Source organism: Phragmites australis, chromosome 11 (genome assembly GCF_958298935.1).
Source record: "Phragmites australis chromosome 11, lpPhrAust1.1, whole genome shotgun sequence".
Lineage (NCBI taxonomy): Eukaryota > Viridiplantae > Streptophyta > Magnoliopsida > Poales > Poaceae > Phragmites > Phragmites australis.
Window position 1 is genome coordinate 33704317 of NC_084931.1, and position 23661 is coordinate 33727977.

The window sequence follows — 23661 nt, forward strand, 5'->3', positions numbered from 1 at the left end:
TATATTTTATATTTTTAATATCATAAGAATGTTATTTTGGAACCAAAAGTAATGCTAAGAACATGGAAAGGTGGTTGTTTTCAAAGGGAAAAGGTATTAACCAAGTGACGAATTTTCTCTTTTTTGTACCTGAAGTTTGTATCCCTGCTGGTGATCTGAGAGCTCCAGCCTTCGCAAAAGAAGAAGAAGAAGCAGAAGTGGGTGCAATTAGTTCACTGTAGACATGCTGAGATCACCAAATAATCTTCAAGAGGAGAATCTATAACTCCAAATACTATAGTAATTCAATAATTTTACTGTTTACAGTATAGCATAAATTCAATTTGAAGTAACGTGGCTCAGGGATCCCGATACCATCCAACCCATGCATGGTATCGACGAGTGGGTAAGTAGGCCCACCAGTCAGTCATTCAGGCGGAAGAGACAAGACACTGGTGACAATGACAATTCGGACGCATCGATAGGGATGAACACACATGCCTGGATGGTAGGCAGACAGGGGTAGCCCGGTCAATTGTCCTATTTTTCACTTGGACCCCTACATTTCGGACGGCTCGCAACTGCACCTCTTCTGCTCTCTTCCTCCTCCCTCTTTATAATCCTCCCCCGCTGCTGCTGCCTTCTCCTCAATCCCATGAGCCAAGCTCCCGAAATCCTCATGCCGCCTTGTCTTCCCCAGAAGCTCGCCGGTGGCCGGGCCGTCACACTCGCAACCTCCTCCAGGCTCCCGCAATCGCCGAGCAAAGCCTCCTCGCCTGACGGGACCGGTGAACACGCCTCAGAGACGCCGGCCCCTCGTCCCTCTACTGGTGGCGCCAGTGCAGATCCATCCGGATTCGAATTGATTTCTTCTTTTCTTGGTAAGGAGCCCTTGCTTGCCTGGATGGTTAGTTGGATTGTTCCAGGAGTTTGTTTTCTTCTGCTCGCGCCTCTCTTTTGCTGTGACCTGTGACCAATCTCAAATTCAAATCTTTCTTTCCGGGACTGATACTCCAGTCCGTAGAGTTTGAAATTTTTGGTGGTTTTTATAGCTGAACCACCATGCCTGTCCTTCTAGATGTTTATCCGCATGGTTTCCGATTCCTTCGGCGGTAAAATCCTCCAAGAATCTCTGGGTCGGCGAGCTATTAAAAGGGCTATGTGTTTACTGTCGCAGGTTTACTCGTGCTCTGATTCGCCCATACCTCTCAAAGAAGATTGCCAGAACAAATTCAGAGCATATATTCTCCTTTTCCTCTTTCGCTTTGGTCCAGAGGGCAGTCGTTTTTAACCTCCAAGAATTTTGGGTTTGGGTGCAGTGTGCAAAGCATTTGGCACAGCAGCTTTCCCATCAGATTGTTCGCATCTGAGTAGTCGAAGCACACATTTTTATCCTTCTTTCGGCAATGTTTGCACAGTCAGCTGTGTGGATTTGCTTCCTCTTTTTAGCTAGTACTAGGTCGAGTGTGCCGTGCGGCAATTACTCCCCCTTCCCCTCCCTCCATGGTGGATTCCTGTTCAGTCCGCCCGGGAAGTCTCCCCCATGCCTGTGCCTTTCTGGGCATTTCTTGCCCATTCACATGACATCAGCATGTTTTCTGTGGTGTTAGGGTCTTAGGGACCCTATTAAATAGTTCAGCAAAATCAACCATCAGTCTGTATTTTTTTTTTTTTGGAAATCATCCGTAAGATTGGTCAAGTATTTCACTATATATATATATATATTTATATACTTCCTCCGATCGTACATTATTTTAGACTTATACATAAATATTAAGAAAATAGATCAAATAATCTTATTATCTTTTATTTATTCTGTATTTAAAAATATAACTCATTGATTCGTGAGTGTTGTATCATTTATTAAATAAGGTCAAAAGAGAAAAAAATATATATATAAGTTCAAAAATAATTTATATTTAAAAATAGTTGAATAGATTAAAACAATCTACATTTCCAACCAGATATTTCCAACCACTTGGAGTATTTATTTATTTATATGACTGATGTGTAAAGGCTTCCGTTGAGTTGTCAGTGGTAGGTTGTATTGCTAACCTGGGCACCGAAAGGTTGGTTGGTTGAAACGATTTTCTGTTACGGTGAACCGTAGGCTTACAAATTGCCACTGATCATCTGCATTTGTTGCTATGTTAATGTTTGTTTCTTTAAGATTACCGCTTTATCGTTATCGTTTGTATCGTCAAACTGGCATCAGGAATCACCGTAGCAAGACCACTAGTTTTCCTGGCAGTATGTATCTAGCTTTTATAGGCTTGTCTCATGTTGTAGTTCTTGTGCTAGTGGAATCTCTAGTAAAATAATCGAGCAATAATGCCTTACTTTCTTGAGATTCTGACGTATTGAATTAGTAAACGTTGTCGGAAAGTAAAGGCTAACTAACATTTCTCTGTCAATGTTTGTACAGGTGGTCTGTAAAGTTGCCTTGTTTTTCATGGTCATTGCTTTAGTAGGTGTACAGTATACAACTTTTGCTTTCTTTTTTTTCCTTTCTCCCCCTTTTCCCCTTTGTCATCCGGGCTTGCAATGCTATGCGGTTCATTGGAAGATTAGTGTGTTTTGAACAGCTCTTCTGTCGGCAATAGAGTTCTTCGTCCTCAATAATCTGTTACCATTCTGGTGATGACCCAACTGCATTTCAGGTTCTTGGTTTACATCTCAGTTAGTGGTTACAAGTAGCATAATCTTTTGCCACACGTTCTCTTGTTTAACTTCCTAGTATTTCATTTAAATTTGCAGCACAGCAATTCCTTCAGCTTTAAGCCCACAATTTGCCCAAAATTTTGCAATCTTTCTTTATGGAGATTTGCTGCGATGATTCCTCTTACAAACCAGGTGATACCATGATTCTGCCCGTGCAAATGCCGATCTGTAGCTGTGAAGACACTATCAACGAGTTTGAGGCGTTAACACGTGATGCTGGACGCGTGCAGCAGGATACACTGAAAAAGATCCTCGATCTGAATGCTGATGCTGAATATCTGAAGAACTTTGGCCTCAGAGGGAGGACTGATGTAGAGAGCTACAAATCCTGCATCCCGTTGTGCGTGCACAGTGATATTGAGCCATATATCCAAAGGATTGTTGATGGTGATAACTCCCCAGTGCTCACTGGCAAGCCCGTCACCTCCCTCTCCCTCAGGTACTCATTCCTTGAAAAATGTGTTCTCTTATTGTGTTTATTGGTCTATGAAGATAGATCCTTGTAACCTGGTTTCTTCTATCTTTGGATCCAGTTCTGGTACAACACAGGGAAAGCCCAAGTTCTTGCCATTTAATGATGAATTGCTTGAGACCACACTTCAAACATTCCGGACTTCTTACGCATTTAGGAACCGGTAAGAAGCTTCAATATGTTATATTTTCTCAAGTAATGCTACCACTTCTGAATGCGCTGACTTTTTGTTTGACCAAATGGAACACAAATTAATTTTGTTTATAAATTTCTGAGATGTGAATGTGATTAAAATTTTGGTTTGGTTTGTGGATTTCTTACTAAGTCCTTCAATTTTAAAACAATTTTTTTGAGCAGTGAATACCCTATTGGCAAAGGAAAAGCCTTGCAGTTTATTTATGGTAGCAAGCAAGTGGTAACAAAAGGTGGCATCCTTGCTACAACTGCAACAACAAACTTGTACCGGAGCCCACGCTATAAGGAAGGAATGAAGGGTATCCAGTCTCAGTGCTGCAGTCCTGATGAAGTTATCTTGGGCCCTGACTTCCATCAATCCTTGTATTGTCATTTGCTCTGTGGGTTAATATGCTTGGACGAGGTCCATCATGTGTTCTCAACATTTGCTCACAGTTTAGTACATGCATTTCAAACATTCGAGGAGGTGTGGGAAGATATTTGTGCTGACATAAGAGATGGTGTTCTCTCAAAGAAAGTTACGGTGCCATCAATTCGTGAAGCTGTTTCGAAAATGCTGAAGCCCAACCCTGAGCTTGCTGACTCGATCTACAAGAAATGTATGGGCTTGAGCAATTGGTATGGCGTTATCCCAGCACTCTGGCCAAATGCAAAGTATGTCTACGGCATTATGACAGGATCCATGGAGCCATATCTACAGAAATTAAGACATTATGCTGGGCACTTACCACTGATAAGTGCTGACTACGGTGCCTCTGAAGGATGGGTTGGTGCTAACATAGACCCCACAGCGCCACCTGAACAGGTGACGTATGCTGTTCTCCCACAGACTGGTTATTTCGAGTTCATTCCTTTGGAGAAACCGAAAGGGGAGGAGATAGAGAACAATGCCTCCATTCATTACATAGAATCGGAGCCAGTTGGCCTGACTGAAGTCGAGGTTGGCAAAATCTATGAAATTGTAATAACTACCTTTGGAGGTACATTCCTTCTCTCTTACCAAAATATTCTGAATTCTGAAACTTAAGATTCGTGCTGGGTTACATATACTTAGCAAATGACGACATTCAATTGTCATCATATCTTCTACTTCTGCTGCTGTCATCTGATTCAGATATATTACCTTATAATATTTCAGAAGTATATGATAACCTGATGCCTGATGGTTTGCATTATTTATAATTTTCGATGAAAATGATTACTGCTTAGCCATGTCCATCCAAGCTTGAGCACGTTTTTGAACAGAACCATAAGACACATTTGTGGTGTATACATCAAGGTTATGCATTAAGCACATGGAGGAGTAATTGTTGCTTACATTTGTGGTCCAATCGTGCAGCCTACTCATTACAGTTTGCTTCAAATCATATTAGGTAGCCAAAGTTGTCAATTGCCAAATCTTTGTTGTTAGTAGAGTCACCAAACACATCTCGATGCTTTATTATCTCAGCTATTAGTTCTCCTAACATATCTGTCACAAGCAATTTCAGGGGCACTTAGATGGGGAGATTGTAAACCTTAGACTTCAATAGAAAAGTTTATTGTTAAGTTGGTGGAGAAATATATCAGTCAGTATATCCGAATACTATAGCAATCCCTTTTCGGCTGCGTTGCTGTAGGTCTATACCGCTACAGGCTTGGAGATATTGTGAAGATAGCTAGCTTCCACAACTCAACACCTGAGCTCCGTTTCATCTGCCGCAGAAGCCTAGTCCTGAGCATCAACATTGACAAGAACACTGAGAAAGACCTCCAGCTGGCTGTTGAGGAGGCAGCCAAGCTCTTGGAAGGTGAGAAACTCGAGATTGTGGATTTCACGAGCTTTGTGGAGAAGTCAAGCGATCCAGGTCGCTATGTCATCTTCTGGGAGCTGAGCTCTGATGGCAGCGACGAGGTCTTAGGCAGCTGCGCCAATTGCTTGGACCTAGCCTTCGCTGATGCGGGTTATGTGGGTTCAAGGAAGATCAAGACCATTGGCCCCCTTGAGCTACGGATTCTCAGAAAAGGAACTTTCAAAGAGATCCTAGATCATTTCCTGAGCCTTGGTGGCGCTGTGAGTCAGTTCAAGGCGCCTAGATTCGTGAACCCGTCAAACAGCAAGGTCTTGCAGATACTGAGCACGAACACCACCTGTAGTTACTTCAGTACCGCCTATGGGCTCTGATAGAAAAGAATGCTGCTAGTAGTTCCATGTAATTATCTTTCTTTTTTCCCTTGTTCTGGTTCAGTATCCAGATAAAGAAAACAGTCTGTTTTAGTCTCTTTTCATAGTACTTTGTTTTAGTGCTGGTGCTGTCGAATAATCATTGTAAATTGCTATATGTATTTGTAGTGAGAGGTATCAGAAAAGTTAAGATGTTGCTGCCTGTGTTCTGATGTTGTGCATAGCAAATGCATATGCACACTCCAGAGCCCAGTACACACAGCTTGCCAAAATATTTCTGCCCCAGCTGGTTATGGTGTTCCTGACTCTTATCTGAACATCTTATTTCAGTTATTTGATGTAGTCCTGCAGATTTTATGCATAACTTAAAAATGGCTCGGCTCTGTTATTTAACTCTTCAGCTGCACTTTGTGGGCCCTAGCTGGGAACCATATGAACATCATCACAATCTTATTGTTGGTCTCCCATGGAACTACGAAAAGGCATGCACTGATTAGGGTAGATAAAAAATTTAAAAAGATCCAGGGGACATGTGACAGTATAAAGCATCATCTTGTTAAATCAGCTAATAATTGCAGCACACATCAGTCATACATATTGTCGCTGAATATAATACTAGTGTTAATGTTTTAGTTGCTCCAATCAGTTTACATACATAGAAATGAACAAGAACAGTTTATATAATATAATATGGTTACGCACATATAGAACGTGGCCAAATAGCATCTTAAGTAGTAAACAAGTCGCCGCCATTAACCGGAACCCCCTTTCTTGGCAAAGAGACCGCTCGGATCACAGGGTGTAGTTGACGTCGATGAAGCTGAGGATCTGGTGGACGGCTCCAGCGATGTCCTCTGCCGAGTATCTTGCCTCGCCGACGATCTGTCATATCGCAGCAATATAATTAATCCGCATGAATCAACATTTCAACACACACTACGTATTCTATGTATGGATCGCGATGTACACACGTGACATACCTTGACGTTGAAGGAGTAGAGGACGGTCTGCTCGATGGTGGTGATGTTGGTGTGCAGGATGGACATCTGCATGTCCTCGAGTGCCGCGATGGTCTTGATCAGCTGCCCGGGCCGGCGGCGGGACAGGATCTTGATCATGGCGTCCGCGCCCAGCGCCCTCACCTCGATGTCCGCCAGGCACGACTTGTTCTCGGCCACCTCCTCCCGGAGCCCTCCGCCGCCCGCGTCGAGGTCCAGGACCTTGGCTGCGGCGCCGGCCGACGGCGCCGGAAATGGGAGGCTTGGTGGAAAGAACGGCGGTGGCGCCTGCTGCTGAGTGGACGTTGGCACGCCGGCTCCGGCAGAGTCCACCACTGGGCGTGGCGCCGGCGCGTCGCCAGAGCCGCCGTACAGGCGGCGCCGCTTCTGCGACTCGAGGCACTGGATCAATTGCTCTAACTCCCTGATGAACTCGATGGCGCCTCCTATGATGGATGCTTGGTCTCCCTGCAGCCGCCGTACATGTCAGTCACTTCAGTTATATCAATTCAAGTAGGGAAATTTATATGATGATGAATCTACTCCTTGCTCAACTTACATTTTCTTACAAGGAAAATCAACTAATTCCCCACAAATCACCGTCTTTTCACTTCTCACGTATTTCATTTTTTCATGCCGGTAATTCGATACGCCATCCAATACCCCTACCGCGCGCGTTTAACTGTTCGTCGCAGTTCCTCTTAGTAACCCGGCCCTATATATTAGCTATTAGTGTTACTGTGCCACTGTATATTGTCATCAGGCCTATAACAGTTTGGGGCTTAGATATAAATTTATATTGAATTTTATTGTATAAATAATAGATTATTTTAAGATATAGCCTAAACTTAAGTGGCTCAACCCGAGGCTTAGCTCATGACTTGTTCCTACCCCTAATTGTCACCCAGCCTTAACTCCACTCACACCCTCACTTGGTTAGGGCAGCCTGCCACCACCTCACTTTCTTCTATTGTTGCCATCCCTACCTAATGAATGAACCCTAGTTTCGTGAACCCTGACCTTGAAAGCTCGACAGAGGATCCATGAGGATCGCATGGACGAGGAGAGTAATTCAAATAAAATCTCAAACGAAGAAATGCTGAGTAATGTATACTAGTTCCTTTGAAAAAGTGTTTCAAAGAACAGATCAATGTTGAAGCAAACTACATCCGAATAAATTTTATTTGCATGGTGAAGGACCCTAGCCGTCCAGATTATGTGTGTAAATGTGCAAGTCTTTACTATATAAAATACAAGTGATTCCAGTATCAGCTCTTTCCTTACTCTACTCCCATCCAATAAACCCCACTAAAATTAAACAATTTACTCATTTTTATCATTCTCCCTCATTTTATCGTCTTTCTAACAGCTACGGATATATGACATATTTTATTAACAATAATAAATGAATAAATCAGAAAGAAAATTAGTATATATCTCATTTTATTTTTTAATCACATCTAGAATCAAACTACGATATTACTCATGACTTATTCGTCCAGCGATGCTCCTATATCATATTCACATATTTATATATTAAATTTGTACTTGATGTTATCTTATCCATTATTTGTGTCTTGGTTGACACCTATACTTAGCTAGTGAGATATATAAATCCCTAGCTCATTTTCCGCTAGCTGCAATTAATATTGTGAAAGCGAGTGAGGTCAGCATAAGTACGTACCCTCTGGACGTAGGATCCTGGCATGAGGGACCTGAGGATCCTGAGGTACTCGTTCATCTGTCGCCGCCGGTTGCGCTCCACGGCGATGTGAGTCATCCGCTGGCTCTCCACCTCCTCGGTCGTCTTCACCGTCCGCGGCCGCTTCCGCCGCCCGCTCTTCCCCTGGTCCCCGCCCTTCTCAGAGCGCCCGCCGCCGTCGGCCTGCTGCACCAGCGTCGTGCTCTCGGAGACGCCGCCGCCGACGTCGTGCGCGCCCCCCTCGTCGGCCGTCTTGCTGCCCTCCTGTTCCGGGTGATTCTGGCCGTCGCCGCGGGGAGGAGCGGTAGGGAGGGACGGCAGGGACTGGAACCTGAAGAAGTAGCTGTCGTCGTCGTCGTCGTCATCGCAGTCGTCGACGTCCTCGCGGCCGTCGGACGCGGCGGGCTGGTTGAGCGCGAGCCTGGGGCCGAAGTCGGCGAACTGCAGGACGTCGGAGAAGCTGAGCTTGTCTAAGGACACCTGGCTCTGCGGCCCGTTTGGCGGCGGCGCATGGCCCAGCATGTAGTCGACCATCTCGGCGCCACCGCCGGGCTGCTCCTCCGGCGCGCCGTCGAGCGGCGCAAAGCTGTCCAGGTGACTGTGACTCTTCCCCTGCTGTGAACGATCATTATATTACAAACAAGAAATCTTTAGCAGATAGAGAACAGCATCCCGAAGTGAACATGCATGCATGCATGGAACCTCGCGGATATGCTTCGTTCCATGCACATGTACCTCTTTGTCCATGATCAGATCACGGCGGACACATGCATGCATGCATGCAGGCTCGATCACACACCGTACAGGGAGCAGCAAGAAGGAGAGGAGGATGAAGAGGACGCTAGGCTAGCTAGCCAGCTAGCTTTTGTGTTTGCGTTAGGAGGAGCCTCTCGCTCGCTGTGCGCATGCGCATGCATTAATGAGGAAGCTAGCAAGGGGATGGAGGTGAGCGCGTGGAGACGACGAGGAGGCTGATGAATTCGACCGCCCGCCGCGCGCTTTGACACATCCAGAGCTCCGGCCGGTGAGTTATGTTCTTCACATGCGCGGCGCTCCCCGCCTCTGCTTTTTTTCTTTCTCTCCCTCCCCGCTCGCTGGACCGGTCGTCGTTCCTCGCTCGCTCTCCGTCGACGCGTCATGCCTAGATGGATCACGGATCGCTCTCTTTTGCTTTCTCCTTTTTCCCACATGAGATGCATGGGTGGAGGTTTATAGGTCACCGCCCGTGATAATTCTCCTCCGGCGAGACGATCCGGCCGGCTCCACCGTGCGGCTAGTGGACTGGGCCTCGTGACTATAAGATCGGAACGGCCCAATAAAATTCCTGATACGTTCACGTAACATACAGGAAGAAGAAGGTTCGGCTCTTATGGGCCCCCACGCTCACGGGGCCCATCTTACTTAGCGGGTCCATATTACAGATACTGGCCCACGAGGTCCATCTCCGGAATCCAAGCGTTGAGAGGCCACATCATACCAGTCACATTCAACGGCTCCACCCTTTCAACGCGGGGAGGACGGGTCGTCGGTTTCATTTCTCCTTTTGGTCATGCTCTTTCAGCGGTGTGTTTGTCGATGTTGTTTTTAGTATTGATGGCGAAGTTGAAGGTGTCAATATGCTACTTGTCTGGTAAAGTAACGATCGATAGCCGTTTCACAAAGCCCTTCAGCAATGCGAAGGCTTGTTTGTGACACCCTTATGATGCAAAAACTGATGCTTCCTTGCTATCGGAGAGAACGGTTTCTAGTTTTATCCTCGGTGTGTTACTCTGTCCAACTCCGACGAGGCGATGTCATGTTTGGTTGGTTAGATCGGAGATGAAATAGAAGATTATGACATCTCATGGACTGAGTTGTAATTATGCTTTCCTACATGATTCATCTGTAATCAGTGGTTTGTAATTTTTATGTTACATCAATGTAATTTTTACTGTTAGAGAGGAAGTATGCACACTTAGAAGGGAAAAAAAAGTCACCTCCTCTTTCCCTCCCACGGAGCCACAGCTCATGGCAAAAGAAAGGAAACTCATCCCTCCTCCTCTGAGGTCTCAACAGCCAAATGAATTGCTCATCATTTGCTCTGTAAAACAAGATGCAAAACCATCGATCTTAGTGTAAACAGATCTGAACAGAAGCATTTAGCGTCATGCCGTTCGCCACTTCAGTCGTATCACAGTACGTCGGTGTAGTATTAGTTGGACAAAGAAGCAAGTGAAGTGCGACTTCGCAGTGTCAGACAGCAGGGCGAATCTCTCTATAGTATTACGTATCTCTTTTCCGGGCTGTCTGTGCATGTTAGGTGCTGCTCGTCTGCTGACATTTCGGTCAGCTTCGCGTTTGTTTCCTTGTGCCCTTTTCTGCGAGTTAGGTGCGTCGCCTCGCTGGTTCTCGCCAGGCATGACATGACCTGACCTGAATATATCCATCTGTCGACATGCATGCAATTCTCTCTCAGCTCAGCTCAGCTCTTGTTCTGACGACTAAAACGACTTCTACTGACGAAGGCGACGACAGGCAGCCCGCAGATACGCTCATTTCTAACATGCATTCCCATTAAACAATGCAAGTGGAATCGAGCGGACCATGCATGTTTAGCGCCATATATTCCTTCGTCTGCTATATACATATGTCGTCGTTGACAAATTAGGATGCATGATTTCTGCTCGCTGATCATAGAGACCGAGTGTAGTGGTATTATTGAAGCAAGAATACGTACAGCAACTTCAAAAATGAGGTCCACGAGGGCTCGCTACACTATCCTTCCGAGACATCGCACATGTCCATTCATTCACATCCAATAATGCACATTTGCTCTCAACCCCCCTCTTTTTCTGTGGTGTGACTGAGTGCATGATTTTCAAACGAATCCAACGGCGCCATTTTTCCGAGGAGAGAAAGAGTAATGCGTCGTTGAAAATATCTTTTTATTTTAAAAAAGGAATTCATTTCTCCTTCCAATGGCATTTTATTTGCTTCGATTTAGATGTTTTTCTTCATCTTATGCTAGGATGCTTTAGCTACCATGCACCGACCAGCTCACTCTAAAGTGTGCAATTTCACTTAGATTTCAAGATACTTTTTTTATTGCCATTCGGCATTTGCCAACCTAGAATCCTAAAAATAATTATCTTTAGAACGTTTGTTCCTGTACCCAATTGGCCAATTTACTAATCACAGTTTAGACTAGAGTAACTCGTCGCAACGCGCTTTTTAATCAATCCAGATCACACCAGCTGTCCACCTCCTCCACGCGGGCCCCGCACGTCAGTGGAGCAGCCAGGTCACACCCAGGCCCCCCGCGGTTCCGCCAAACTCTATCGCGGGCAGCCCCCGGAGAAGTACAGAAATTACACTCTAGTCCCTGACAGCCAAACGAGTACTTAAATCTCTCTTCCACTTGGCCCCCTACTCTCCCCGCCTTCCTCGCCGCGTCACTCGAGCACCGCGCCACACTGCGGCGCCGCTCTCGCCTCGCCGATGGCGAACCCGACGAGCCGCCACGCGGAACCCTAGCGGTGAACTGGAGGCGGTGCTGCACTCCCGCGCCATACCTTCTGCCCGGACGCCGCCGCCGCCCCGGGTTCTCCACCTCGAGGTAACCGCTCCGCCGCCGCCGCCACAATCTCCTCCTCTCCCTGAAAACCAAGTACCTTGCACCCCTCTTCCACCTCGATCTCTTCCGTTCCTCCCCTGGGCCTCTACGATTTCACGCAACTGATTCGCAGTTCTGCAGACATTTCGAATAGGCGAAGAGGGGGGATCCGGCCTTGGGAGGCGCCATGGCGAGCGAGCCGAAGGAGATGAAGTACAGGAGGAGGGCTAGGGTTCCTGAGCCAGCCGATTACGAGCAATGCAGCGATCGGAGTGGCGCGCTGGATTGGGGCGCTCTCAAGCAGGACCCCGTGGAGCTGCTCCGGAAGCTCGACGAGATACGGGACCAGATCACCCGCTCCTGCGAGCTCATGGGTCAGCCTCCGGAGCGCAACCGTGTGAACCGCCGCGCTGTCTCGCTGCGCCCCTCGCACGCTGAACCGCCGCACCGCGTGAACCGCCGCGCTGTCTCGCTGCGCCCCTCGCACGCTGAACCGCCGCCGCCCACAGGCCGTGGGCCGGAGTACTACCGATCGCGCTACACAGGCAGCAGGTACGGGACTAGCTTGCCGCCAAGTCCGTATGACAAACTGCAGCGCTCAGTGTGTGACGAGAGGTATGCGAGGGAGCCGAGTGGGCGGTTCCGGCAGTACCCTGAGTGGCAGTGGGAGAACTCTGGTTTTGTTCAGGGGACTCGACATCTCAGCACTTGCCAGTGCAGGCAGTGCCTTCAGGGCCAGCGGGCGGTGGCACCAGAGGAGCACATTCCAATGGCCAGGTACTTTGCAGGGCAGCAGGGATCCTTCCGGTTCGATAGGTCGCACTCCATCTCATCGGAGTATGACCGAAGATCTCTGGCTTCATCGTTGTACTCGCACCTTTCGATGTCGAAGAGGAGGGTGGAGTATTTCAGGAAGAAGGCAGAGAGTTTTTGTCGACCGATGAAGGGTGCTTCACCTTTTGTTGTGTGCAGCTCTTGTTGCCAGCTTCTGCAGCTGCCTCCTGGGAAATGCACAACTCGGAAGAAGAATGAGGTTCAGTGTGGTTCCTGTTCAGAGATTATTACTTTCAAGCCTAAGGAAGTGAAAGTCCATCCGTTGATCCCGCCATCATCCTTCCCTGTATCAAAAAGTGTCAGAAGTTCCAGTCGCCGGGATCCCAAAAGTTTTCAGTGGTATCAACATCAGGATGATGACAATTTTAATTTCTACAAGCTGCAAGCACACGACAGCCATCGACAGAAGAAGGATTTTTCTGACAGTATATCGCCATCTTCTACTGCGAGTTATGGTAGGACAGACAGTGAGCGTGGGTCAAACAGGAGCATTCAGTTAAATTCAGTGTCTGTTGGCAGGTCTAGATTTTCAGATAACCCAAAGGATATACTGTGTCAAGGAGATACAGACAGTCCAGTTGAAGCTTCAGCACAATGTACAGTCAGTCCACACGGACCAATTTTAGAGGACAAAAAAATTGATCCATCCTCCAGTCAACGGAAAAATTATAGTGGTGGAGATCAAATCAGAAGCAAGGAATTTGGCATAAATAGCAAAGCAGGTTATGAATCCAATGCTAGAGATGAAAGGATTGGTATGAAATGCATACATAAGAGTAAAGAAGGCCGTAAGGACGGGCTTGGAGATGAATGCAGTAATCAAACATATGATCAAAACAGTAGGGAAGGTAATGTTGACAATCCTGGAAATGGAATCGTGGGTAACAAATACAAACAGAAGATCAATAGTGATGTTACCAGCAGCCTTGAACATGAAGGTGTGAGCACAAGGTATGAACATAATAGTAGCTTTCGAGTTCAAGGTGCTAATAAGGGATACGACGTATACAACAAAAAGGATAATAATAACAATACTCTTGGAGTTGGGAGCGTAACTAAGAGGTGTGAACAAGAGAACATGAAAGATGATTGTGTCAAATTGCTGCACTCAAATAGTAAAAATGCCAACACACTAGCCAGGAATGGTTCATCAGTCAATGAGCGCACAAATTCTAGTTCTCGTTTTTCATCTGAGGCTGAGGTAGGTGAGATACAGTCTTCGACTGGTAAGAATGGGGATTCATCCTTCCTTTCTGGTTTTCTGAAGAAAGGTTTCAAGGACCTTTCTTTATTCAGTCAGTCTGTAGACAACACTAAGGTTTCGATCAATGGTCATCCAATCTCTGAACGTGCTCTCCGGAAGGCAGAGAAGAAAGCTGGTCCTGTTGGCCCTGGTTCATATTGGTAAGTTATTTGATCTCATAGCATTTCAGATTATGTTACGCATAGCTGTATTTGTTTAGCTTATGCTGCATACAGTCATACACTGCTTGCCCTATTCATATTTACTTCAGCATCATCCACATTTTTGCTAACAGCATTGAAACTTTATGTAAACTATGACACAATGAATAGGCACAACATACATAACTAATATTATCCTTCACTTGATCCCAAATTTATCAGTAGAAACCCATGATGCTGACTTGGTTCAAGAGCATTACTAGGACAACCCCCTTCTGATCACACTATAATGTTGGCATTTAATGCTAGCTATGTAAATGATTGGCTTTTCTCAGAGTGCCAACAAAAAAAGAAGACTTAGCTTTTGTCAGCCAATTGGTCACCTCAGCTTGAGGTGATCACTGGAATATATATTTTTTTCACTATTTGAGAAACCAGGAAGGTTCTACTGAACAATCCTTGTTTTCAACTTTTCATTGCTGATTGCTTCTGTTAAATCATATTAGCTCAAACCACACAAAAATTCATGCGACTCCATGTCAGTCAACTTTTCATTTTCAATATATGTTCACCTAGAAATCAAGGTATTACCTTTTCTTGGCGCCTCTGTAAAATAGAAAATTAGTGCTACTTGCTGGCAATTATGACATTTTTTTGTCAAGAAGGTTCTAATTATGCTGTAATTTCATTGCCATTGTTATATGTAATGGTTAATCAGGAAGTACTGTTGAGTTTCTCCCCTCTTCATGTGTTCTGTTCCATAGTTCATTGGTCTGTATTTAACAGCCTATAACTTAAATTGTTAGTCCACATGATTCATGGAGTAATGGTAGTTTACATAAGACATTTTATGCAATGGTTTACACAACGCCTAAAGAACTGAACCATACTGTTCTAGTGATCCGCTAAGCTTCTTATGTTTTAAAGCATGCTCCTTTGCTGTCGAATTGACTTCTACCTGCATTATCTCTCCCCCCCCCCCCCCCACCCAAAAAAAAATGATGCTAGTTCACGCCATTTTCACTTGAGTTGAAGTCTTACTTCGACAAGGATATCACTCCCTCCAGACAACAAATAAGTTTGTCCTAGAATGTGTGCAGTCAGACTATTTTAATGTTGACCAACAGTTTCTTTGTAAAAATCCAGACGACTATATGAATGGTATGAGTAGATTTGCCACGAAACTTTCCCAATATTATAAACAGGCCTATTGCAGTAGAAACTGGTGGCAAATATTATGTTTTGGAGACCATCAGTGTGCAAAATGACACTTATTATTGACTGAAGGGAGCATAAAAACGGATCGTAAATTAGAATGATGGGCATATCATGTAGTTAATTTGTTTTTTTTTAAATATCAATTCTGGTGGATCTTCACCATTTCAGCAGAGAAATACTGGTTTACAGTAACTTTAATTCACGTGCATTGTAAATTTCGTTAAAGCAATGTAACATGTCCTTTTATGAAATGTAGGTACGACTACCGTGCTGGATTTTGGGGTGTCTTTGGGCGAGAGTGTAGCGGCATCATCCCTGTAAGTTGAACTTTTTGCAAATATTATTTGCCCTAGCACTATTTGTTTTCATGACATTACAGAACCTTCTTTTCTTGCAGTCATTTATAAAAGAATTCAACTATCCAATGCCCAAGGATTGTGCTGGTGGGAATACTGGAGTTTTTGTCAATGGCAGAGAACTCCACCAGAAAGATTTCGATTTGCTTGTAGGAAGAGGGCTCCCACGCATATCTGGAAAGTCATATTCTGTTGAGATATCAGGAAATGTGATCGATGATACAACTGGCAAAAAGTTACGTGGTCTTGGAAAGCTTGCTCCCACGTAAGTTGCTTGACATTATGTGCATAGCCCCCTTTTCTACTTTCTTATAGGATAATTAACAGATGCATCACTTCAGGAAATAGTTAGCTCTGTATGTGACTTATTTTCTGCATAAAAATGAAACCTTTTCCGTTCATTTAGACAAAGCCTTCAGAAAAATTGTTCCCAAATAGTATCCGGTTTCCAGTATTTATTTATACCACAATTTCTAGCACTACGAAGGTATTAGTCATTTGAGTAACCAATGAGGCTGTGTAGACTTTTAGCATAGAAAACGTCAGAACATTGCCACGTTTACTTCTTAAATTCATCTAACTAGCGCATCAACCATGCGACTGCACAGGCTAGAAATTTAGCTTACGGCTAAGATACATCAACTATTTATATTTAAATAATAGAATGTAAAATATAAATGTAATTTTTGTTCATAATATTGGAATCATGTTTATTATTTGTGAATAGATCTAATTTATAATTTTCATTTTATGTGTTATGCAAATTGATTTTTATTTGTTTCTTGATTTTTTGAAATTATTATTATTTTTAATGTCATCACCGTATCTCATATTATTTTTTGGAAATACATTATAAATTCTTTGATATTATTTTTGTGTGATAATCCGTAATATGTTTGCGTTCTGTTGTTTTAAGTTTGTAATATTTGATTATAATTGATTTGGAAAAGTATGTTGATTGCTAATGTAACTAAGTTGGAGTTTGCTAACGTAACCTTGTTGGACAATTGATATCTACAACAAAAAAGGGAAAGAAAGTCAATGCAAGAAATATTCTTGAGACTGTACTCTATGATTTGTTTTTCAATCTTCTATGTTGTTTTGTCTGTTTGTTGATCTATGGTTAGTTAGTCAATCAATTAATTCGACGGTTGGATGTTTTGCTTTTTTATGAGAATTTTTAGGATTTTCTTAGGCACTAAAAGGAGCCTTCAATTAGTAAATATAAGATGCCATAACCACCAGCTTCGTTTCCCTGATGTGTCATTTAAGTTGAGTCGCCCAATAGGTCAAAATTAGTGTGCTTATGGCTTATTACGAAACAGAATCTGCAACTGTGCATCACTCTTGCCTTCGAGTATTCTAAACTTGTAGTAGTTCTCCTAAATATTCTGTTCCATTTTAAACACGGAAGGATTGTTAAGTTGAAAAGATTTAAATGGCTATAAGTTCATCATTTTGTTCCTCAGATGAAACTTTTGCAAACTTCCTGTTAATAGTTCTTATTGCTTTTAATAGTCAATTCTTCTCTGTTAAGTCGTGCTACCATGTACTTAAAAATTGAAAATATTTTATTGGCAATCGTGTCTCGATCAGATTCCTTAACATGCTGGTTCTTTTTTTCTAGATACTAATCATTTACAATTTTTAATTATCAGAATTGAGAAAATGAAACGTGGCTTTGGCATGCACACCCCTGAAGAGACAAGTTAGCTCTCTGGATATGATGATGTTTCTCTGCTTTGCTAATGTTCTTCACCTAAAAGCTGGCAATGGGAGTTGAAGTTTGTTAATCTGGTGACAATGGAAGAAGCCTTTACCATCATTTTGTGAAGCCTGATCGCTCGTTGTTACAATAGAACTGCAGAAGTTGAAACAATGTGACTTTCCGATATCACAACTCATACTCATTCAACATCACCCTACAGATTCCATTCCTTTACTTGAAATATTCTTTAGAGATATTCTCATGGCGGCAGCTCCAGCCTCTGATTCCTCATGTGTCTTTGTTCTGCGAGAATTGAATTCTTCCTATTTCTGTACATTTTGTTTGCTTGTGTTGTTGGTACAATTTGCCAGAACGTAGATAGCATTTGGCGCATGTAATCATTATGGGTTTGTGATATAGTGGTGCAATTCTTCTGCAATATAGTGTACCTATATGTAAATATTTAACTCTTAGACCACCTCCCGCTAAGTGGCTAATGTGAATGAATGTCTGATGGCTTTTTGGCTCACCTAATATTTCATCCATTTGAGGTTTTTTGCATGCTCCTTATTGCTGAAAGTCATCCCTTTTTGGAGAAGTAACCTGCAGTAGCCATTCATAAAGAATCGTAGCTTTGGCAATTTGGAGCAAGGCTGGACATATCACATATGGTATTCCAACTGCAGTTCTGTATCAGTTTGCTTATTCTATAGATCAACATGCATGCTTTCTCTGTCTGGCACATCGTCAGTTTGGAACTGGGTACAAACAATTTCTGTGGTGTAATCAGTTTCAGTTAGTATATTTTATTGCTGGCAAGTTGCTATCGTAAGAGAAGTCAAAAGCAGCCGAGGGATCTTATCATTCAGCTTATGGCATTCAAATGTGCGTTACAGGCACGCTGTCAAGCTGTTGCTAGACGTCTTTCTGGGTTGACCTGGAACCTAATTGTTGCGAAGCATACGCAACATTTTTTTTTTGTTAATTGTAATAACGAATTGGTGAACTGAGTTTCAAGGAAAAACAGAAATGCTGAACCGTACTGAGTCGTTTTGCCCTTTTTTTTTGTTAATACGCAACCAATTATTTGGATCCTTCTTCGCCCCGGCTTCCGGTGTGTGTGTTTTTCTTCCAACTGATTACCTTGTTCTCCCTGGCAATGCTCAAATCAGTCTTCAGTTGTTCACTCTTGAACTGTCGTCGTTGCTATGCCTGACAAGCTCTATCTGCTCGCCAGGTTTGCATATAGCTTGGCTTGGCTAATACGTGAGATTTTCCCAGACGGAAGCTGTGCCGTGCAATTTTCCCAAACACAAGCAAGCACATGACTTATGCCTCTAGAGATGCAGAAACTGCACACAGCCATATAGTAGCGTAGGTACAAGGAAGATTCTAGCCTTAAGAGGCACCTTCTGTGTCCTAGTCCTAGCTGTTCACCAACATCTCCCTCTCGGATGCCTCCATGGTCGCGAGCATTGACGAGGCGACGGTGAATTCGGCCGTGGCCGCGAGTTCTTGCAACGACGGCGACTAAGCAAAGCAAGCAACAGGACACGTGCGCCATGACAGACACCGGAGACGCCCCGCTCCCGCTCTCGCTCCTGACGGGGCACGCCGCCACGCCGTCCTCCGCGGTCTTCGACGTCGATGCTGCGGGCGCCGGCGCCCAACACCGCACCGGGAAGTCACCAGCCGACGCCGGCGCCGCCTTCGTGCTCGAGTCGAAAGGTACGTGCCTTCGTATCCTCGATCCATGACTCCATGTCACGTATAGCTTGCTGACTTGCAGTTGGCTGATGACCACGCGTGCGCGCGTGCTGCCTCGTGCAGGGACGTGGTGGCACGCGGGGTTCCACCTGACGACGGCGATCGTGGGGCCGACGGTGCTGACGCTGCCGTACGCGCTCCGCGGGATGGGCTGGGGGCTCGGCCTCGCAGCGCTCACGGCCGTCTTCGCCGTCACCTTCTACGCCTACTTCCTCGTGTCCAGGGTGCTCGACCACTGCGAGGCCCGCGGCCGCCGGCACATCCGCTTCCGCGAGCTCGCCGCCGACGTCCTCGGTACGCGCTGACCACGCCGTCGGCCACCGCACGCCTCTCCGCGAATCAATGCGCTTTTGGATTTTTTTTTCTCCCCGTCTCTTGGGTGGCACATTCCTCCTGTGTTGAGCTGCACAGTTCGATCACGTTCGGAGACCGTAATCAGTTGACCGATTAACGGTGCGATTAACTTGTGGATTTGTTTTCCTAGGATCTGGATGGGTGTTCTACTTGGTGGTCACCGTGCAGACCGCGATCAACGCCGGGATTACCACCGGGAGCATCTTGATTGCCGCCGACTGCCTACAGGTACTTGGCTTTCTTTCCATGCATCCATTGGTTGACTACTTTGAGATTGAACTGAAAAGGTTCCTTGTTTGCTCTCCTCCTCCATCATTTGGTTCCAGCTATTCATGTCGATTGAGTCTGCACAAAGATTTGTACTAGCTTCATCTTTCTCATTTTTCTCTGAGATTGATACTAGTTGGAACATATCGAAACCAATGCCGAGAAAAAGAATAACTAGTATATTTCCGGCTCAACGATTGGCTTCAGTGAGTTGACTTTAGTTGCTGCCTGCTTTGATAACCATTCTTGTAACCCGGCAGAAAGATCGATGTGCCCAATCATGTGGTGCATGGGCACATCTTGCTTAGTCAGCAATTTGACATTACCTGTTAGTATGCATCGTGTAACGGTGAAATCTCACAACTTTTTTTATAAAAAAAAAGTCATACACGTATATCTGATGGTGAGCCAGCTTTCAAGTGTCACCGTGTCAAATTCATGTTGAAGGCTTGATATTTTTACAGGCGTATCGTGCTGACTTGCACGCCGCTGTTGAATGCGCTATCTGAAAACGACTTAGGGTCCGTTTGGTTAGGAGATAAAGTGGGATGGGATAGGATGTTCCTGTTTTTAGGATGGGATGATCCTCTTTTTTGTTTGGTTGGTTGAATAGGATGAGTTTCTTTTTTGTTTGGTTGGAGGGACGAGGACGGATGGGGATAAGAATCATCAACTAATTATACTTTTTAATTTTAAATAATAATTATTAATAATACACTAATCAAAATGCACCAACATATATTAATGTTACTCTTGTCATAATCATTACTAATTAACAATAAAATATACTAATTAACCATAATCATACTCTAATTACCTCATTAATTACCAATAATTAGTACATTAACCCTTACAAATTCTAATCTCATAGTAATATGTACTAATAAGTAATACCAGCATACTAATATCATTAATTATTTTACTAATGTGCATGATTAGCAAAGATGAATAGCTTCATCCCACCAATTTTGAGGGATATCTTCATCCAGCATATTGAGAGAATATTTCTTAGGAGGGATCATCCCAATCCCTGCTGCCTCTGAATCAAACATCACAAAAACAGGGATCGCCTCATCCCATCTCATCCCACCCCTTGAACCAAACGGACCCTTATTAGTTTTCGACAGTACGAAGTTGCAGTTTTGGCGGACTAGACTAGGACTTGCAATCTACTGACACTCTGAAACAGGAACTGAAACCATGTCACGTTTATGTTTCGGAGACACCATTCATCTCAGTATTTCACCGGCTCTACACCTGCAGATAATGTACTCGAGCTTCGCACCGGACGGTCCCCTGAAGCTGTACCAATTCATCATCGTCGTCGCCATGGTGCTGGCCGTCCTCTCGCAGCTGCCGTCGTTCCATTCGCTGCGGTACATCAACCTTGGTTCGCTGATCCTCAGCTTCGGCTACACCATCCTTGTCTCGGCTGCCTGCATTCGCGCAGGTACATTTTCAGTCCCTGGTCACTCCACCGTGGAAGAAGAGACCATCTTTAGAAAAGCTGACTTTTAGCAGTTGTTAAAGCAAGAGTGAACAATTAGATCCCTGAAACATTTGGGCAGGTACATGTGGGACTGTAGCATCGGAATCAGATACCAGATTCCTAGATCTTGCATTGGCACCTGACTTTGGAATTAGGCAGTAAATAAAGGAGTGTTTGGTTTCTTGAATGAGACGGTATATATACAGGATGATTTTAGATATGCTTATGTCTCTGTGTGTTGGTTGTCTGAATTATATCATCTCATTCAGAATAGAGTGATATAGATTTTGAGAATATTCCCTCAATATCTAGTACTATCCAATTTAGGAAAATTAGCCGAACAACCCGTACAAGTTCTGTTAACTCCGCTAATCACTTGCAGTTAGTGATGATTAGTGACTATCAGTGGTTATTAAAGATTTTTAGTTAAACATTAGTTACAACTAGATATTGTTAACCATAACTAATTATTATTATGGGTATTTAGTGATGATTATCGACAACTTAAGTTATGATTAACTGAAATTAGCAATGATTAGTACTAATTATCATAGTTTGTTGATAATAACAAATATAAAAACTATTATTTTTATAAAATAATTAAATTATACATGGATATAATACATAGCTTTTAAACAACTAAACATATTCTCGTAACATCCAATACATCCAATCAAACATATTCTTGTACCATCTCATACATCTAACCAAACAACCTACTTGTAACACCTCATCTAAGAACATCTCATACATCCAGGACGATATCATCCCATTCAACTTCGTTCAACCAACCAAACACTAGCAAGTAGTTCACTGTCCTGTTAGATACTTTCAAACCAGAATTACCATTAGACAATATACTTCAAAATTGTTAGGATCACGTTATTCCAGAGTGTCAAGTGCTGTTCTCGAAAAAACAGTGTGCCAAGTGCATAAAACGTCATGTTGGCATGTTGCATAGGAAGAGGACTGGATTTTGCTTGTGAATTGCAACAGATTAACAGATGTGCCACGCTCCACAGGTGCGTCGAGTAATGCTCCAGGGAAGGATTACTCGTTGAGCTCGTCCAAGTCGGAGAAGACCTTCAATGCGTTCCTCTCCATCTCAATCCTCGCCACTGTTTTCGGCAACGGCATTCTGCCTGAAATCCAAGTGCCAATTTGACTCTGCCCAATAACAAAGTTCAGAACTTTCAGATACTTCCTTGTCGTAGTTCTGAAACCTGACAGCTGCCGTCATGCTGTGACGTACTGAATGCAGGCCACGCTGGCACCGCCGGCGGCCGGGAAGATGATGAAGGCGCTGGTGCTGTGCTACTCGGTGGTGTTCTTCACGTTCTACTTCCCAGCCATCACCGGCTACTGGGTGTTCGGCAACCAGGTGCAGTCCAACGTCCTGCAGAGCCTCATGCCGGATAAGGGCCCGTCCCTCGCCCCGACGTGGCTGCTTGGCCTCGTCGTCGTCCTCGTCCTTCTCCAGCTCCTCGCCATCGCCCTGGTAAAGCCCTCGCTTGTCACTACTCAATGGAAGGGACCGGAGCATGCAGTGCTCAAGATGAAACTCTGCCTGTGGCATGCGCACGCAGGTGTACTCGCAGGTGGCGTACGAGATCATGGAGAAGAACTCAGCTGACGCCGCGCGCGGGCGGTTCTCGAGGCGGAACCTAATCCCCAGGGTGGCGCTGCGGACGGCATACGTGGCGGCATGCGCGTTTGTGGCGGCGATGCTGCCCTTCTTCGGCGACATCGTGGGCGTGGTGGGCGCTGTGGGGTTCATCCCGCTCGACTTCGTGCTCCCCGTCGTCATGTACAACATGGCGCTGGCGCCGCCGAGGCGATCGCCCGTGTACCTGGCCAACGTGGCCATCATGGTGGTCTTCACCGGCGTCGGGGTCATCGGAGCGGTCTCGTCGGTGAGGAAGCTCGTGCTCGACGCCGGCAAGTTCAAGCTCTTCAGTGACACCGTGGTGGACTGATCAGAGTTGAGAGGCAAGCGGCGGTTGTTTTTGGAGGCCTGGTTAATTAATCAAATTAAAGCCAAAAAAGCCAAAGAAGCATAGAAACACTTACATGTGTTTGATCTAGTGTGGTCATGATCATTTTATTACTTTCGTTAAAGATAATTATTATATAACATTTTCTTGCGCAAACATTTTTCAAAATTCCAGTTCCCCATTACAATTACGTGAAATTCAAAAAAATTATAAATTAAAATTACAAATTCAACTTGAAAGTTTGATCTTTGAGATCAAAGTTCGGCCAAAAGCCATTATTGAGAGGCAAGCGGCGGTAGTTTTTGGCACTTTGAGGCCTGTTTAATCAATTTCGAATTTAAGAGTCTGTGAAGCATAGAAACACTGATCGCTTGTAGGCAATGTCCACCGAGCAATGTAAAACCTAAGCGCAAGTACATTGATGCTATTTTATAGGCAGTCTTATAT

At 44.5% G+C, this 23661-nt stretch overlaps 4 protein-coding genes across 10 annotated transcripts; 3 read left to right on the forward strand and 1 right to left on the reverse strand.

Moving 5' to 3' along the window:
• The first annotated feature begins 545 nt into the window (after positions 1–545).
• LOC133884964 (jasmonoyl--L-amino acid synthetase GH3.5) lies at positions 546–5733 on the forward strand. 5 transcript variants are annotated; one of them, XM_062324579.1, is made up of 6 exons: positions 547–860; positions 1157–2639; positions 2737–3139; positions 3234–3335; positions 3530–4347; positions 4987–5733. In XM_062324579.1, exons 3-6 carry the CDS (start codon positions 2796–2798, stop codon positions 5529–5531), a joined length of 1809 nt encoding a protein of 602 aa, XP_062180563.1. In that variant the 5' UTR covers positions 547–860; positions 1157–2639; positions 2737–2795; the 3' UTR covers positions 5532–5733. The 5 variants fall into 5 exon arrangements, with proteins under 5 accessions (XP_062180562.1, XP_062180563.1, XP_062180566.1 ...); XM_062324582.1 differs by having other exon boundaries at positions 2833–3139; XM_062324578.1 differs by lacking the exon at positions 1157–2639 and having other exon boundaries at positions 546–860; positions 2833–3139.
• Positions 5734–6062: 329 nt separating this feature from the next.
• On the reverse strand, positions 6063–9243 carry LOC133884965 (transcription factor FAMA-like). 2 transcript variants are annotated; one of them, XM_062324584.1, is made up of 4 exons: positions 8967–9243; positions 8214–8843; positions 6512–6997; positions 6063–6413 (listed from the first exon to the last, which is right to left on the reverse strand). In XM_062324584.1, exons 1-4 carry the CDS (start codon positions 9006–9008, stop codon positions 6324–6326), a joined length of 1248 nt encoding a protein of 415 aa, XP_062180568.1. In that variant the 5' UTR covers positions 9009–9243; the 3' UTR covers positions 6063–6323. The 2 variants fall into 2 exon arrangements, with proteins under 2 accessions (XP_062180568.1, XP_062180567.1); XM_062324583.1 differs by having other exon boundaries at positions 8214–8846.
• Positions 9244–11654: 2411 nt separating this feature from the next.
• LOC133885385 (uncharacterized) lies at positions 11655–17885 on the forward strand. 2 transcript variants are annotated; one of them, XM_062325098.1, is made up of 5 exons: positions 11655–11826; positions 11957–14061; positions 15536–15596; positions 15677–15900; positions 17294–17885. In XM_062325098.1, exons 2-5 carry the CDS (start codon positions 12011–12013, stop codon positions 17346–17348), a joined length of 2391 nt encoding a protein of 796 aa, XP_062181082.1. In that variant the 5' UTR covers positions 11655–11826; positions 11957–12010; the 3' UTR covers positions 17349–17885. The 2 variants fall into 2 exon arrangements, with proteins under 2 accessions (XP_062181082.1, XP_062181080.1); XM_062325096.1 differs by having other exon boundaries at positions 11965–14061.
• Positions 17886–18443: 558 nt separating this feature from the next.
• Positions 18444–23384, forward strand: LOC133885126 (probable GABA transporter 2). Its single transcript, XM_062324776.1, has 7 exons — positions 18444–19071; positions 19174–19404; positions 19595–19692; positions 20995–21181; positions 22243–22373; positions 22482–22718; positions 22807–23384. The coding sequence occupies exons 1-7, from the start codon at positions 18906–18908 to the stop codon at positions 23194–23196; spliced, it is 1440 nt and encodes a 479-aa protein (XP_062180760.1). The 5' UTR covers positions 18444–18905; the 3' UTR covers positions 23197–23384.
• Positions 23385–23661: the final 277 nt, after the last annotated feature.

Bases quoted from the DNA above. Each gene is read 5' to 3' on its own strand.
- LOC133885126 (XM_062324776.1), top strand. From the start codon at position 18,906: ATGACAGACACCGGAGACGCCCCGCTCCCGCTCTCGCTCCTGACGGGG. The intron at 19,072-19,173 runs GTACGTGCCTTC...TGCCTCGTGCAG, and splicing joins CTTCGTGCTCGAGTCGAAAG to GGACGTGGTGGCACGCGGGG. The intron at 22,719-22,806 runs GTAAAGCCCTCG...ATGCGCACGCAG, and splicing joins AGCTCCTCGCCATCGCCCTG to GTGTACTCGCAGGTGGCGTA.
- LOC133885385 (XM_062325098.1), top strand. From the start codon at position 12,011: ATGGCGAGCGAGCCGAAGGAGATGAAGTACAGGAGGAGGGCTAGGGTT. The intron at 14,062-15,535 runs GTAAGTTATTTG...TATGAAATGTAG, and splicing joins GTTGGCCCTGGTTCATATTG to GTACGACTACCGTGCTGGAT. The intron at 15,901-17,293 runs GTAAGTTGCTTG...TTTAATTATCAG, and splicing joins CTTGGAAAGCTTGCTCCCAC to AATTGAGAAAATGAAACGTG.
- LOC133884965 (XM_062324583.1), bottom strand. From the start codon at position 9,008: ATGCATGCATGTGTCCGCCGTGATCTGATCATGGACAAAGAG. The intron at 8,847-8,966 runs GTACATGTGCAT...GATCGTTCACAG, and splicing joins ATCTGATCATGGACAAAGAG to CAGGGGAAGAGTCACAGTCA. The intron at 6,414-6,511 runs GTATGTCACGTG...GCGATATGACAG, and splicing joins TCTACTCCTTCAACGTCAAG to ATCGTCGGCGAGGCAAGATA.
- LOC133884964 (XM_062324578.1), top strand. From the start codon at position 635: ATGAGCCAAGCTCCCGAAATCCTCATGCCGCCTTGTCTTCCCCAGAAG. The intron at 3,336-3,529 runs GTAAGAAGCTTC...TTTTTTGAGCAG, and splicing joins TCTTACGCATTTAGGAACCG to TGAATACCCTATTGGCAAAG. The intron at 4,348-4,986 runs GTACATTCCTTC...GCGTTGCTGTAG, and splicing joins TGTAATAACTACCTTTGGAG to GTCTATACCGCTACAGGCTT.